Below are 17056 nucleotides of genomic sequence, written 5' to 3'. Positions count from 1 at the left end.
AAACACTGTAAAGAAAGATAATCACAAAATTTATAATGTGGAACGAGACAAGACAATAAAGTTGTTAGAAAAAACTAAGAGTAAAGTTGCCATCACTACAGACATGTGGACATCTTCCAATCAAAAGAAGGAATACATCACTATTACTGCACACTTCATTGATAATTCTTGAAGCTTGCAAAGTCGAATCATAAGGTACTTGTCAAATGTCAATCATTTTCAATTCTTACTAATATGTTTTTTCAATATCAATATTTAATCACCTTCATTAAATTATGTTCAAGTTTTTATATGTACCTTATCGACATACCAAAGAAGTTCTTGCTGAGTGTTTGATGGATTGTTTGTTCGAGTGGAACCTTGATAGAAAGTTGATAAGTTTGACGATGGATAATTGCACCACTAATGATGCAGTTGTAGATATTTTATTGGATAAACTTTCATTTGATTCATTAATATTACATGGATGATTGTTTCATATGTGTTATTGTGCCCATATTCTCAACTTGATTGTCCAAGATGGTTTGACTGTGATTGGAGAAAGAATTAAAAGAATTCGTGATAGTGTTGCTTATTGGACATCATCTCCCATGAGAATACAAAGATTTGAAGAGTCTGCTCATCAAATGCATATTTTAATTACCAAAAAACTTGCTCTTGATGTTAAAACTCGATGGAACTAAACTTTTATCATGCTTCAAACTGCTTTGCTTTATAAAGATGTTTTTAGTCGTTTGACATATCGAGATTCCCACTACAAGCGTTGTCCGACAGAAAAGGATTGGGAGGTGGCACAAGATAATTGTGAGAAATTAGTATTTCATCGCGCAACATAATTATTTTCAGGTACAAAGTATCCTACAACAAATGCCTACTTTCCAACTATTTTGGGGATTAGAGTTGAGATGACTAAGTGGCTAAGTGATCCAAAAGATGTGAAAAAAATGACGCTTAGAATGCTAGAAAATTTTAATAAGTATTGGAGTGTGATCCATGGTATTATGGGAGTGGCCACTGTTTTAGATCCAAGATACACGTTGAGCATGTTGGAATATTATTACAAGAAGATTTATGGAGACAATGAGGCTTTAAATGAAATTATGAGGATTAAGAATCTTTGTTTGGAGTTGATTAGTGAATATGAAAAACAAGAAAACAACTCTAATGAACCTGAACTTTTTCCTCCTCCTCCTCAATCAAGTATTGAATCCAAATGTCCACTAATTGATGATCTTTCTGACTTTGATAAGTTTATACAATCTAAAGATATTGAAAAAGCATGTGGGAAATTGGAATTGGAACATTACTTAGAAGATGGGATGATGCCAAGAACTCCAGATTTTGATATACTATCTTTTTGGAAGTCAAGTGGTCCCAAGTATCCTCTTCTACAAATGATTGCAAAGTATATATTTGTTATTCTTGTCTCCTTAGTTGCTTCAGAGTCTGCTTTTAGTACAGGCGGAAGGATGATCAGTCCACATCGTAGTAGACTTCTTCGAACTAGAGTAGAGGCTTTGATGTGCTCTCAAAATTGGTTGTGGGCTGAAGCACGAGGTAATGAAAGTTCATTTTTTATAATTAGTGAATGCTTATGTTATAATGTATAACTAATGCATTATTTTTTCATTTATAGGTTCATCATCATTGAAGGATCCACAATGTTACACATTCTTAGAAGATATGGATGTGGTAAATTTTGTTCTTTTACTCACTCTTTTATCTGCTACTATTACTTGTTAACAAAATATATTTTGTTTGGTTCATAGGAAAGTGTAGTAGAAGATACAAATGCTATCAATGCTGATGATATTTAGAGTTTAATGAGCTAATGGTAATTCTTTATTTGCAAGTTCATTTAGCAAATTGTTAAATTCATCATTTTTTACTTATATTTATTTCTTGTGGTGATACAAAGATTGTCTAGAAAACTAAATTTGGGTGCTGCACAAACTAAGATGAATGTTATAAATTTTTCTTGTTTTGAGAATAATGTCTTTTTTTTTCACTGATGATGTCTCTATTTTGTAAACCACATGAAAAGAAAATCCGGTTCTTAAAACATGTGCTCAAAGAATTTGATAAGGTTATTGGTATCAGGGTCAAAGATAATAAATTAGCAATCATCCCTCTCAATTTGGATGGTCATGGTGCTGGATGTCTTTTAAGGACAGCAGGATGAGTCGTACCGTACGTGAGCTCTCTTAAGTACTAGGGATACCTTTTTGTATAGGAAAGCTGAAAGGTGATATGTGTCAACAACAGGTAATTGCAAAAAATACAACAGCGTGTTGTTTCATGGAAGGTGAAATTTTTATATGCTGGGAGAATTTTATTGATTCAGAATATTCTCTCTAGTATTCCTATTATTTTTATTGTTCTCTTTTAAGCTGCCCAAAAAGATTATTTCATCAATTGGAAGTAATGTATGTATGGGCCAATTTTATGAGAACTAAATATCTATGGAATAAGAGTATATATGTGGTCTGCTAGGGCCTTGAAAGGTTCGAGTGCGTGGATTGGAATTGTATGGGGGCTGGTAAAATATTAATGAATTTATTTCCTACAGGGTTTTAATTGGATGGCACTATGTGTAGATTTTGGACCGATCCTTGGAATGGGCCGCCTCTTATTTCTCTCATCTCTAAAATTATGTTTATCTATTGTTAAGAAGATGACTGTTAACGAGGGGTTGAAAATCTTTGGATCGTGTGCGTATGGACCTTTCCCGGTTCTTGACAACATATGGCATAATTTTTACTCCTTTCAATTGACAAAAAGAAGGGACCAACTCCTTTGGAAAGGTGTGTATTGTTGAACAGGTGTCAAGGAAAGATATTTGAAACTCCATCCTGAAGGAGGCAGCTCCCCAGCCATGGCATAAGCATGCTTATATGGGCTAAAAAGGTAACTCCAAGAGCTTCTTGGATAGGGGATTCATGGTAAGCTCCTCACAACAAAAAAATAAAGTAGATAGAAAATACTTAGGGGAGCACAATCAAAAGCTTCTCACGCAGGATATGCAACAGGGTTTTGGAGTGGCTCTCCCCAACAAATGTCTCATGTGCTGCTATATGATCATTCTAACGCAGGAACTGATCATTCTAATACCTGTAATCACTGACTGTAATTACTGTTTTTGTTGTTCTACATTGCAGGAGGTGTCAAACTTGCATTGATAGCCCAGTACTCTTGGCAGGCTGGGCCTTACCGGCAGGTTAGGCCTGTGATTTGTGTTGAAAGCTTAGAGCTCAACAAAATGTATCAGCTTGCTTTGTGTAACTTTTGTAATATGTTTGGACACAGATATTATCAGACCAAACCTTTTGGCTGTGGAATGATATTGGCTTAGCTCGACTAAGTGAAATCCTATTCATTCCTGTATGTTGAAAATTATGAATGACACTGGTCAGATTTCCAATTAATGTTGAAAAGTTGTGATAACAGAGCTTTGCTTGATGAATCGCTGGGGAAAGAAATCCTCATATGGATTTTTCGCAGGGTGCATTTGGATTTTGAGATGAGCATTCTTGTAAATGAGAATTCTCACTGGCCCCCACAATTTTATTTTGTTCCCAATTTCACCATTTTCTCATGAATTCCCCAAATCAAGGACAGAAGTATACCTTCACCATTATAATTTAATTTCAATTTGTAAAGGTGACAATTGTATTTTTTGAAGCTTCAACAACAACTACGCCTTCATCCCAAAACAATTGGGGTCAGCGATATGAACCAAAAAAGAAATTCATTTTGGGTCTTCCACATGAATCCTTTTCCTCCAATCATTTCTATCCAACGCCATGTCCTCGGTGAGGTTCAAAGCATTCATATCCTTTCCTATCATCTCCATCCAAGTCTTCCTAGGCCTACCCCGACCTCTTTTAACTAATATATTTTCCCATTTCTCCAACCTTCTAACTGGAGCATCATTAGGCCTTCGCCGAATATGTCCAAACCACCGTAAACGATTCTCTCGCATCTTATTTTCAATGGGTGCAACACCTACCTTCTTACGTATCTCTTCGTTCCGAATCTTATCTTTTATTGTATTTCCACACATCCATCTAAGCATCCGCATCTCAGCTACACTCATTTTTTGAATATGATGTCTCTTGGCAGCCCAACATTCCGTACCATATAGTAAAGCGGGTCTAATAGTCGTCCTATAAAACTTTCCCTTCAACCGCAATGGCATTCTACGATTGCACAGCACTCCAGTAGCACTTTTCCATTTCATCCACCCAACCTTTATCCTATGATTTACATCTCCATCAATTTCTCCATACTTTTGAATGATGGATCCCAAATATTTGAAATAATCATTCACCGGTATATCTTGCTCACCAAGCTTCACTACACTCCCAACACTACTTCGTTGCTTACTAAACCGACATTCCATATATTCAGTCTTACTCTTACTCAACTTAAAACCTCTAGCTTCCAATGTCTGTCTCCATAATTCTAACTTAGCATTAACCCCAGCTCTAGACTCATCAATCAAAACAATATCATCAGCAAACAACATACACCACGGTACATTTTTTGAAGCTTCAAGTGTCATTAATTTTATCTTTTCTTATGCAGTCACTTCCAGTGAGAATTCACAATTAGCAGTTAGCAATTACAGGCATATTTTGTTTTGGAGAATTGGTTTTTTTATATGGGACGGGGACGGGGCGGGGCGGGGACGAGGATGGGGCGGGGATTAGAATTTTGAGACGGGGCGGGGGTGGAGACCTTGTCCCCCGCCCCGCCCCGGTCCACTGCCATCCCTAATCTCATCCAACAACAAAAGAGTTTAACATTGTTAAAGAGAATAAAAATAGAGTAACTTACAAATATTATGCATAAATTTTCAATTTGTCAAGAAGGAAAGCTATTTAATAAAGAAAGGCAATTTGTAACTTGCATGTGCTTATGCACATTGTTCAGCCATAGCCAAAGAATGCTAAGCCACAAAATAAATGTATGTGAAGATTATAGATTTTCAGCAACTTTGCCAATTGGACCCTGCAGGCTTTCAACCTTGTTGTCTCCAAAACAGGTCATAGTACAAGGATAGTCTTATAGATGACCAGCACACGCAGGTGTGTGTGCACATGCATGCACACACACACAACAAACACAAACCATGTATGAGTTATGAATTCCAAATGCAAGCATCTGGTGCAGTTAGCTCCATGAGTCCATTCAACTAAGCAAAGTTGTCAGCCTCATAGCTAACAGGTTAAGTACTAGAGGTCTAGAGCCCATGTTGGAGAAGCTGGTTTGATCTAATTCAAAGATACCAATGGTTCAGAGCTCATCTCAGTTTTGAAAATGATATGTAATGTCTAAAAAATTAGGGGTTTTAAGCTATAGATTTTCTGGAACCTCTCTCGACTAAGTGAGAATTTTTGCCTAACTTCATCAATCCAAAGAGCTCTCTGGAGTTCAATAAGCCAAAATTCTACAGCACTAATCCTTTCAAAGTATTAACTAACATAATATCAAACTCGAACTAACAATTATAGTCAAAACACAAAAAACCAATGCATATTTCAGATGTTTAAGAGTTTACACAGTGTTTACTCTATTTCTGACTCTTCTTACGAAACTTAACCTAAAATATTCTATATAAACATTGTTTTTTATTCACAGATTAACGCAGCTCAAAGAACAAAAATGCAATGTTGAAGCTTAAATAAACGACCTCTACCATCAAGAACAGGAAAACATTATACTTTTTCGATCCTCACAAGCACGAAGAACAATCTACTTCATTTCACTAAATTTTACAAACAAAATTGTAAAAACGAAGCAGCACTACCCGATCTCTTTGATCAACCAAAGAAAATCGAGGGGAAAACCATAAAATCGAGCATATGAAAAGGGAGGAGAAACCCTTGTATGGACGAAGGGAGCCTACAAATAGATCAGGAAACCCCCAAAACAGAAAAAAAATCCTCATAATATATTATTGGAGTCCCATGCTTCTGTAGAGACAAGGAGGGGTAACCTTCTGGAAGTTTGTTGATCATGGGAATGCTTCTTCCTCAACGACAACACATGGGGAACTTAGTGGCAGAGAACCCCTTCTTCCTCAACAACAAAGAAAGGAACCGGTTGGGTTGTCGGTGGCGTTTCTTTCTCGGTAACACAGTGGTGTGTAATGAAGTATGCGAAAATACAAAGAATGCTTAATGCATTCACAATGTCCTATAATGGACAAATACAAGAGAGAGATAAGAGAGAAGTCCACTATGGGACAATACAACAAGCCTTTAAAAGGGAATACACTAAAAACAATAAATGGATTTATTAGAGAAGAGCTCTAAAGCTGAAAAGAATACATGGGAAGCACACCCTTATCTATACAAAAAAGAAGTGGGAAAAAGGAGGAAAGTCGGAGCCATTGGGGGCTCCCACATGTTGTCGTTGGGAGCCCCCAACGGTCATATTTATGACCGTTGGGGGTCCCAATGACTACATGGTGGGACCCCCAATGTGACACAAAAAAAGATTTTAAAAAATAAAAATAAGAAATAAGAAATCTAAAATATCCTAAATATTAAAAATAGTTGTTTCTAGAAACAACTATGTAAAATAATGAAAATACCCTTATCGGGTATTTCACACACACACACACACATATATTTTAACACCCTCCCTCAAACTTTACGGGGAGATGACCGAAAGTTTGCTAAGTAGGAAAATAAAGCGGAGAGCAGGAAGAGCTTTAGTGAAGAAGTCCGCCGATTGATATTCTGATGTAACATATGGCAAGGTAATTGTTCCTCTCAAATATTCATCACGAACATAGTGGCAGTCCATCTCTATGTGTTTGGTGCGCTCATGGAATGTGTGATTACTGGCGATATAAATTGCACTTTTGTTGTCGCAACACAGCTTCGAAAGACAAGAGATGTTTACACCCATATCTTTGAGAAAACTTTGTATCCAAACAAGTTCCATTGTGGTAGTTGTCATAGCCCTGTATTCAGCTTCAGTAGAGGACAGTGAGACTTTTTGTTGCTGCTTACATCTCCAGACAATTAAATAATCTCCTAAGAACAAAAAAAAATAGTAGTTGAGATTTTATCATTAGGGTTACCTCCCCAATCAGCATCAGTATAAACAAGTAAATTTAATGAAGTGGATGAAGATAGAAATAGCCCCTTTAGTGATGGACGATTCATAGAACAACACTCATATGTATGATTGTAGGAGCATACTGAAACTGGATAGCAGAGTGAACAACATGCACAATATATTGTCTGATAATGGACAGATACGTGAGAAAACCAATAAGTTGCCTGTAGGGTGTGAGATCTTCTAAAAGAACCCCATCCTCCAGTCTTAATTTAGCATTGATCATTTCAGGAGTCTCCACCTTCTTGTCATCTGAAATCCCAGATTTAGTACATATATCCACAGCAAGTTTCATTTGTGAAAGTATATATCCTCGTGGAGAATATGCAACTTCAATTCCTAAGAAGTATCTTAGGAATCCTAAGTCAGACATATCAAAGTTACTTTTTAACATATGTTTAACATTGCAAATACCAACTTGATCATTTCATGTAACAATCATATCATCATCATAAAGTAAAAGAACAACAATACTAGATCTTGCATGTTTTACAAAGAGAACAGTGTCAGTATAGCATGAGCGAACACCCAAATTAATCATGACATCACTAAATCTATCATACCAAGTTTTGAGAGCTTGCTTAAAACCATATAATGCTTTTAAAAGTTTAAGAGTTTGACAATGTCCAATAATAAACCCTGACGGAGGATTAGGGGTGGCAATCGGGTCGGGTTGGCGGGTTGGCGTGTCAGCATACCTCAACCCGAACCCGACCCGTTTATTAAATGGGTCGGCTGTGGCAAACACAAACCCGGCCCGTTTAATAAACGGGTAACCCGACACAACCCGCCAACCCATTTAATAAATGGGTTGGGTAGGGTAAACGGGTTTTCAGGTTCGCGGGTCAGGTTGGCGGGTTGACGGGTCGGGTTGACGGGTTGGGTTGGCGGGTCGGGGCAGCCGGGTTGGCGGGTTGACGGGTCGGGTTGGCGGGTTGACCCACCCGCCTAACCCGTTTATTAAACGGGTCAGCCGGGTTGGCGGGTTGGCATACCCCCAACCCGAACCTGACCTGTTTAATAAACGGGTTGCACGGGTCGACCCGTTTATTAAACGGGTTGGCTTAAGCCCAACCCGAACCCGCCTAAGAGGCGGGTTGGCGGGTCGTGTCAGAAATTGCCACCCCTACGGAGGATCCATATAGACTTCTTCATTTAGTTTTTCATTAAGGAAAACATTTTTAACATCTAATTGATATATAGGCTATTTTTTAGTTGATGCTACAGCTATTAAGGTTCTAACACTAGTCATTTTTGCTACAAGCGCAAATGTTTCTTCATAATCAATATCATATTCTTGTGAATATTCTTTAACAACTAATCTTGCTTTGTATTGTTCTAAAGATCCATCACTCTTAGTCTTAACTTTAAAAATCCACCGGCATCCAATAGGTTTTTTGTTTGAAGAAATTTTAACTATTTCCAAAGTGTTAGCCTTTTTTAAAGCATCCAATTCAATTTGCATAGCTTCAATCCAATGAGGTATATTTTTTGCTTGATGATAATGTACGGGCTCATGATATGAATGCAAAGTTATTAAACAAGCCCTATAATTTGGTGTAAGTGATTCATATGACACAAACCTATTTGATGGAATGGATTCTCTAGAAGATCGTCTAAGGGAGGTTTCTATAGATTCATTATTTTGAGAATATTTTTCTAGAGCACTAATAGGTTTATCTTGTTCACGCCGAGTATAAACATGGAGATTTTTATCAATGATGTCATCACAACTTGGTGATGTTTCAATATTGATACTTCATGAGGTGTATCATCTATACTTTCAAAATGATTCAAAGAATCATCATACATATCTTCTGTTGGAAAAAAATCATACAAGAACATATAGTCAATTTCATCTTTCTTATCAAGTTTTTCAAAACCATTTTCATCTTCTAAGAAGGTCACATCTTTTGAAACAAAAAAATTATTATTTTTGTAATCAAAGCATCTATATCATTTTTTATTTTCACTATATCCAAGGAAAACACATTCAATCGCTTTTGGAGACAAGTTATCTTTTTTATGCAAGAGGACAAAGCACTTCCAACCAAAAATACGAAGGAGATTGAAATCAGGTGTAAATTTAAAAAGTTTTTCATAAGAAAAAATATTTTTTAAATTCGATGATGGCATATGATTTATTAAATATGTGAAAATTAAAACGGCTTTGGCCCAAAAATTCTTAAGAATATTTTTAGAAATAAACAAAGTTCTAACGGTTTCTATAATATGCTTATGTTTTCTTTCCGCTAGCCCATTTTGTTGTGGAGTTATAAGACATGATCTTTGATGACAAATTCCATTTTGCTTTAAGTGATCATGAAAATCATTACATAGGTATTCTCCACCCGAATCAGATCTAAGAATGGATATGCTACTTTGAAATTCGTTTTGAAATTTCATGCAAAATTCTTTTAAAAAAAAGAAAAACTTCTGATTTAAGATTAAGGAAATAAATCCACACATATCTACTGAAGTCATCAATGAATGTTATGTAATATGAATAACCACCTTTAGATATAACCGGAGATGGACCTCAAACATCTGAGTGCACCAATTCAAAAGATCTTATTGAGATAAAAGTTTTAGTTGAAAATGGAATAGACTTTATTTTCCCAAAAATGCAATCTTTGCAATTTATATCTTTTTATTTACAAAATTTGTTTCCAAAAGAAAAAAAATACATTTTAGAGTAACTTGAATGTCCAAGTCTTTTATGCTAAGTTTCAACACTTTTATCTTGGACCTAAGTATAAAAAGAATTTTTAGGAAGAGTCAAATGATCCATATAATAGAGGTCTCCCTTCCTATGGCCTTGCCCAATCTGCTTCCCGGACTGGAGATCCTGCACAAAGCAACCCTTAGATGAGAAATATATTTCACATCCATGGTCGGCAATTTGGGAGACAAAAAAGATTTAGATTTAATTTAGGAATCACTCTTACCTTTGAAACAAAAAAGTTTTGAGAATTTTTAGAATCTAGTGTTCCTATACTTATTATTTTTAAAAATGTTCCATCGACAGTAGAGACACGAAATATTTTTGAATTGGTGCATACATCGGTTAAAGCATTTTCATGAGAGGTCATATGAAAAGATGATCTGGAATCTAGAATCTAGAATCCAAGAATACATACCGGATGGTGATGTAGAGGCAATGGCGGTACCCGATGTAGAGGAGGTAGCCTTGAGTATTTGTTGAATACCAATTAATATTTTTTCAAGAGTTTCTTTGAGATCCCCGCTCTTGCCTTCATCTTCCTTTTTGGTCATGGATTCTTCAACAGAAATCACCTTAGGCTTGAAAGTTCCACTTAATTTTGGGCAAGCGGGTTTAATATGACCCGACTCATAGCAATGATGACATACAATCATCTTTCTACCTCTATTATAGTTTTCTTGTTTTTCAAAATGTGGTGGTTTATATGTTTTAACATTGTCGTTGGATTTTGACACGGCAAGGACTTCATCTACACTTTTACTCATGCCAAACTGTGTTTCTTCTTGAGTAATTTCGGCAATTGCATCTTTCAAAGGAAGAAAACTGGATCTATGAAGGAGTGAGGATCTTACTTATTCAAATTTGGGTCTAAGCCCAAATAAAAATTGAAACAATCTTTATTGTTTTATTTACTTTCGTCTAAGTTCAACATCCTCCGTAGCCACCCACTTAGGCTCCAAAAGAGCCAATTCATCCCATAAAGGATTTAGAGCACTATAATAGTCTTGAATGCTCAAATCCCCTTACTTGGTGGTTCTTACTTTTTCTTGTAAGAAGTAGGCTCTTGTAAGGTCTTTTTGGGTATACATACCCTTCATAAAAAACCAAACGTCATTGGCTCTACGAAATTTAGCAATATTTACACATACCTTGAGCTCTACATTATTTATGAACTATACATGAATCTTTGCATGGTTGCTCTCCCAATCTTCCACCTTTCTTTAGTGTTCTTCAATGGCCTTGAGGCGAGCATCTCCCTCAAGAGCCTTCTCTTGACTTCCTTCCATCTTGGTGAGCTTTAATTGAGGTTCTAGAATATAACCCATTACATAACCCCAAAGTTTTTTTCCTTTGAGGTTGTTCTCCATTGTGGATGCCCACATCATGTAGTTCTCTTTATTGAGCTTGAAGGATAGGTCGATCTTTGATTCCATTGCGGATGAGATATGAATGGAGGATGAAGGAGAGATGTCACGACATTAGCTCCAAGAATCGTATGGCTCTAATACCATGTAACGAAGTATGCAGAAATACAAAGAATGCTTAAAGTATTCACAATGTCCTACAACAGACAAATAAAAAAGAGAGAAATCTACTATGGGACAATACAACAAGCCTTTAAAGGGCAATACACTAAAAACAATAAATGGATTTATTAGAGAATAGCTCTAAAGCTTAAAAAGAATACATAGGGAGCACACCTCTATTTATAAAAAAAGAAATCGAAAAAAGGAGGAAAGTGGGAGCCATTGGGGGCTCCCACATGTCGTTGGGAGCCCCCAACAGTCATATTTATGACCGTTGGGGGTCCCAACGACTACATGGTGGGACCCCCAATGTGACACAAAAAAGATTTTAAAAAAAAAAAATAAGAAATAAACAACAACAACTACTACGCCTTCATCCCAAAACAATTGGGGTCGGCGATATGAACCAAAAAAGAAAAGCATTGTGGGTCTTCCACATGAATCCTTCTCCTCCAATCATTTCTATCCAATGCCATGTCCTCGGTGAGGTTCAAAGCATTCATATCTTTTCCTATCATCTCCATCCAAGTCTTCCTAGGCCTACCCCAGCCTCTTTTAACTAATATATTTTCCCATTTCTCCAACCTTCTAACTGGAGCATCATTAGGCCTTCGCCGAATATGTCCAAACCACCGTAAACGATTCTCTCGCATCTTATTTTCAATGGGTGCAACACCTACCTTCTTACGTATCTCTTCGTTCTGAATCTTATCTTTTATTGTATTTCCACACATCCATCTAAGCATCCGCATCTCAGCTACACTCATTTTTTGAATATGATGTCTCTTGGCAGCCCAACATTCCGTACCATATAGTAAAGCGGGTCTAATAGTCGTCCTATAAAACTTTCCCTTCAACCGCAATGGCATTCTACGATCGCACAGCACTCCAGTAGCACTTTTCCATTTCATCCACCCAACCTTTATCCTATGATTTACATCTCCATCAATTTCTCCTTACTTTTGAATGATGGATCCCAAATATTTGAAATAATCATTCACCGGTATATCTTGCTCACCAAGCTTTACTACACTCCCATCACTACTTCGTTGCTTACTAAACCGACATTCGATATATTCAGTCTTACTCTTACTCAACTTAAAACTTCTAGCTTCCAATGTCTGTCTCCATAATTCTAACTTAGCATTAACCCCAGCTCTAGACTCATCAATCAAAACAATATCATCAGCAAACAACATACACCACGGTACATTTTCTTGAATTGATCTCGTAAGCTCATCCATCACTATAGCAAATAGGAAAGGGCTTAAAGCATCCTAAATATTAAAAATAGTCGTTTCTAGAAACAACTATGTAAAATGATGAAAATACCCCTATCGGGTATTTCACACACACACACACACACACACACACACATATATATATATATATATGAGTACATGTATTTTAACACAACGCCCTTTTTCAAAGGCGACCAACTGGGGGAGACAAGTGGTGGTGGGTTGTGAGAAAGAGGAGCCTCAACGGCAACAGTGGCGGCATAGAGACAAGAGTAACGCAGGGGCGCCCTTTGAAGAGGCAACGCAACTGTAGGGGAGGATTATGTGATGCCCTCCTCTGGTGGTGGTGGTTCTCGCTCAAGCGACAGGAGGTGAGACGGAAAGTCAAGGAAGGTAGGGGTGGACGAAGCACCAACGGCAACCCCACTTCACTTCAGAGTCGAGGTGTGCCCGTTGAGAAATTTTTGTTCCCCTAGTCCCTGTTAATTAACAAGGGGGAGGGTAGAACAAAAATTTCATATGTTTAAGGACGCAGTGGAGGCGCGGAACGCCGTCCGCTGCATCCAACGTTTGTTGGAAATAGCCGTTCCCAGCGAGATTTTGGTCCTAATCACGCAAGGAACGGCGCATCAAACATACCCTAAATAAACAATCCTTTTTTTGTTATCATTATATACTATTATATACTCTAAAACTTGTTAGAGGCATGGGAAAGCTTTCCCCAGGAAAAGCTATGAAGTTCTCTCAAACTGCAGGCATTGCAAGCCGTTGATTTCCACCCAAAAGCCACTCACTTCACCCAAATGTCATACAAGCACCATATTGAAGAATTAAAATTTCTATTCTTTTGCCGACGGACATTCTTTGAGACAACAATCTAACCAAGCCTTGACAATTTGCAATGAGTTCGAATATAAAAAGTTGAAAAGATAACCAAGATGCACAACCAACCTGAAACAAGTACTTCAAGAACTCCTGTTCGAATTCGTCAATCTCTTTCGGAGACAAATTCTGCTGCTCCAATTTCTGAGCTCCATGGATGGGATCAAACAGAGAGTACAGTTGCTACAAACCCACCAAAATAATACGCCATTTCAACTAAGAATCTTCTCAATCATAAAAATAAAAAACTCTGTGAAAAATAAAGACGGGAAAATCACCATCAAGTCCTCGAATTGCAGAAAATACCAAGCACGAATGGTATATTCGACTCTCTTGCACAGCTTCAAAAACTCTGCGCGATCAGTGTGGCGTTCTACAAGAGAAAACCCAAAACCATAAAAACCCATTAAACAAAGCCCAATTTCTCTACAAATTGCAGAAACAACTTCGCACTCAATCGACAAGATACCGTGAAATCATCGACCACGAAACCTCATTTCGATCTCAAAAAACCCGAAAACTCCTTAGTAGGAAAGAGAGATCATCGTACCTAAGAGGTTAGCCAACGTCATGATCAGCTTGGGCTTGAGAATCGGAACGACCGATTCCCGCTCGAGACGGATGACTTCCTTCTTATCGCTCGCCATGAGAGGCCAACAACAACCCTAATTTCTTCAAACAAGAAGAAGAAGAAATGGGCGAGGAAGTGGAAGAAGTTCCTTCAGAGAGGGAATTTAGGGATTGGCATTATTTGAGAAGAGGGGAGGCGGTAGATCTCTCTCTCTCTCTCTCTTCTCTCTCTCATTGTGTCGTCTTGTCGCACTTCCAGTTAATTAACGTTTAAAAGTAACACCTGGTTAATTCGAAAAGAATTCAGGGGTAAAATGGGTAATAATGTCGGCAGCAAATGGACTTCTGTTTCTGGAGATCAGATCAAGTGATCTGCCAAATCACCGACAATGTGAGATGAAGCAATGAACGGTAAAGATGTCAAATCACTTTCTTAAAGTGATTAGACAGATCACCTGATCTGCTCTTCTCTCGCTGTTATTGTCCGTTGCAATCAAGAGCTCAGATCTTGCGTACCGGGTCGGATCCAAACCGGATCTAGGTCCGAGGTTGGGGTTTAGGGTTGGACCTGAGAGAGTCAGAGGCTTGACCCGTCTGGTCTCAGCCACTTTGTTGTGCTGGACAAGAGGAAAGCAGATTCGGTTGAAAGTTAGGCAAGAACCCAAACTTGCCCTGCGAATTATGGCATGTATATAAGAAGAAACGTGCAGCTTTCAAACCATTTATCTTTTATACGATGGGCCTCTTTTAAAAAACATACAACAACAACTAGGGGTGGCAAAACCTGACACGACCCGCCAACCCGACCCGCCAACCCGCCTCTTAGGCGGGTTCGGGTTGGGCTTAAGCCAACCCGTTTAATAAACGGGTCGACCCGTGTAACCCGTTTACCCAACCCAACCCATTTATTAAATGGGTTGGCGGGTCGTGTCGGGTTACCCGTTTATTAAACGGGTCGGGTTCGGGTTGAGGTATGCTGACCCGCCAACCCATCGGGTCAACCCGCCAACCCGTCGGGTCAACCCGCCAACCCGACATGATTGCCACCCCTAACAACAACAACTACAACTACTATGCCTTCATCCCAAAACAATTGGGGTCGGCGATATGAACCAACAAAGAAAATCATTATGGGTCTTCCACATGAATCCTTCTCCTCCATTCATTTCTATCCAATGCCATGTCCTCGGTGAGGTTCAAAGCATTTATATCCTTTCTTATCACCTCCATCCATGTCTTCCTAGGCCTACCTAGACCTCTTTTAATTAATATATTTTTCCATTTCTCCATCCTTCTAATTGGAGCATCATTAGGCCTTTATCGAATATGTCCAAACCACCGAAAACGATTCTCTCTCATCTTATTTTCAATGGGTGCAACGCCTACCTTCTTACGTATCTCTTCGTTCTGAATCTTATCTTTTATTGTATTTCCACACATCCATCTCAGCATACACATCTCAGCTACACTCATTTTTTGAATATGATGTCTCTTGGCAGCCCAACATTTTGTACTATATAGTAAAGCATACTTTTATATTTTATTTAGCCGAAAACATGTATTAGTTTAAACATTTTTCATGTTTAAATATCTTTTTACCTCAACAAAAAAAATCAATAGTTCGTTTTACAAAAAACTTGATCAACTAAAAATAAAAATAAAAAAACTCTTGTTAAATTGATTAGATCCAAAGCATGGTTTTTAGTGAACAAATAATGACAAATACATCTACTGGTTTGGATTAAATAAAAAACGCATCTGTAACAGTCTGAGAGATGAATGATCAGGAAGCTACACAATTCTCTATATATAGGGCTTCATTTGGGAGTACCAACTGGGCTCCGCTTGTCCGACATGATATGTTAGTGCATGTTCCCTTGTGTTGGGACGTTGCAAGTTTGAATCCCAAATGATATGGTTGTATAACTCGTAGGGGTCTCTGTCCAAAAAAAAAGGCTTCATTTGTGTGCCAGACTTTGTGTAGTGACCCTGGATTTGCAACCTCCTAACTTCCTACCATAGTGATAAATATAGCGAGATTTTAAATCTCGCGATAATATCGCGAGAAATTGCCTGAGAGTTTAAAACGGCAATTTCTTGCGAGATTTATGAAAAAAAACATAAATACTGCAATTTAAACTTAATATTTACGTTTTAAACAGCTATTTGTGGTGAAAAACTAGTGTATTTTTATTTTTATTAATAATATCTTATAAAAAATCATTTTTATATTTTTTAATTTATTTTTTATTGTCGAAAAAATGTAAGATTTACGAAAAATTTTCAATTTCTCACGAGTTTTTGAAAAACAAGATTTTGCAAAAAAAAAACGTTTGTCACTATGCTTCCTACTAAGATTGTTTGGGAGCTGCGGCTCTGTTTATGAACTGCTAGCAGAAGGGAGTTTATGGATTTGGAAAAGTAGCTGCCATTAGTAATTACCAATTTCTGTTTTTAGTGCAAATACTATGGTGAGACAAACGCATAAACAACTTCCTCAGCGTCTTTTTCCCAAACAGCTACTACCAAGATAGTTTCATTAAGCCTTTATCAAATGCATAAACTCTCATCTCAGGAACCGGTTGTATGCGCGTAAGTCGGTGGCAAGGACTGCAAACATATCCAATATGGATCGGGTAATCCTTAGAAAGAACCTTTTGTTCCAGATTCAGATCCAACATGGGTCTCATAATAGGCTCTTGTCAGGATCTGATCTGAATTCATAGGTGATATGTAGAAAATGTTGGTGTTCTATGACAGAACCTGAATGTAAAAAGCCAAACAACACATCACGGGTAGCCGCCATGACCGAAAGGAATGTTGACACGGGTGCTCGGCGTTCTCCTCAGACTATCGAGGCTCACGATGAACCCAAGCCATCAAGCTGATGGTGAGCAGAACCCAAATGATAGAAAGAGAACACCTTGGTTGCTCTCATCAAACAACCATACCTCAATTTATAGTGTGTAGAGAATGGG

At 37.8% G+C, this 17056-nt stretch overlaps 1 protein-coding gene across 1 annotated transcript in view; it reads right to left on the bottom strand.

Annotated features, from left to right (window-relative positions):
• The window catches only part of LOC149851545 (uncharacterized), a 28793-nt gene extending 14469 nt beyond the window's left edge, over positions 1-14324 (bottom strand). The window contains exons 1-3 of the mRNA XM_090001338.1: positions 14059-14324; positions 13787-13881; positions 13578-13691 (exon numbers count right to left, since the gene is read on the bottom strand). Of these exons, the coding sequence (XP_089857464.1) occupies positions 13578-13691; positions 13787-13881; positions 14059-14155 (306 nt within the window). The 5' untranslated portion in view covers positions 14156-14324. The remainder of the gene's footprint in view (positions 1-13577; positions 13692-13786; positions 13882-14058) is intronic.
• Between the last annotated feature and the right edge of the window lie 2732 nt (positions 14325-17056).

This window comes from Nuphar pumila, chromosome 1 (genome assembly GCF_984573655.1).
Source record: "Nuphar pumila chromosome 1, dmNupPumi1.hap1.1, whole genome shotgun sequence".
NCBI lineage: Eukaryota > Viridiplantae > Streptophyta > Magnoliopsida > Nymphaeales > Nymphaeaceae > Nuphar > Nuphar pumila.
This window is presented reverse-complemented; position numbering and strand designations above follow the sequence as displayed.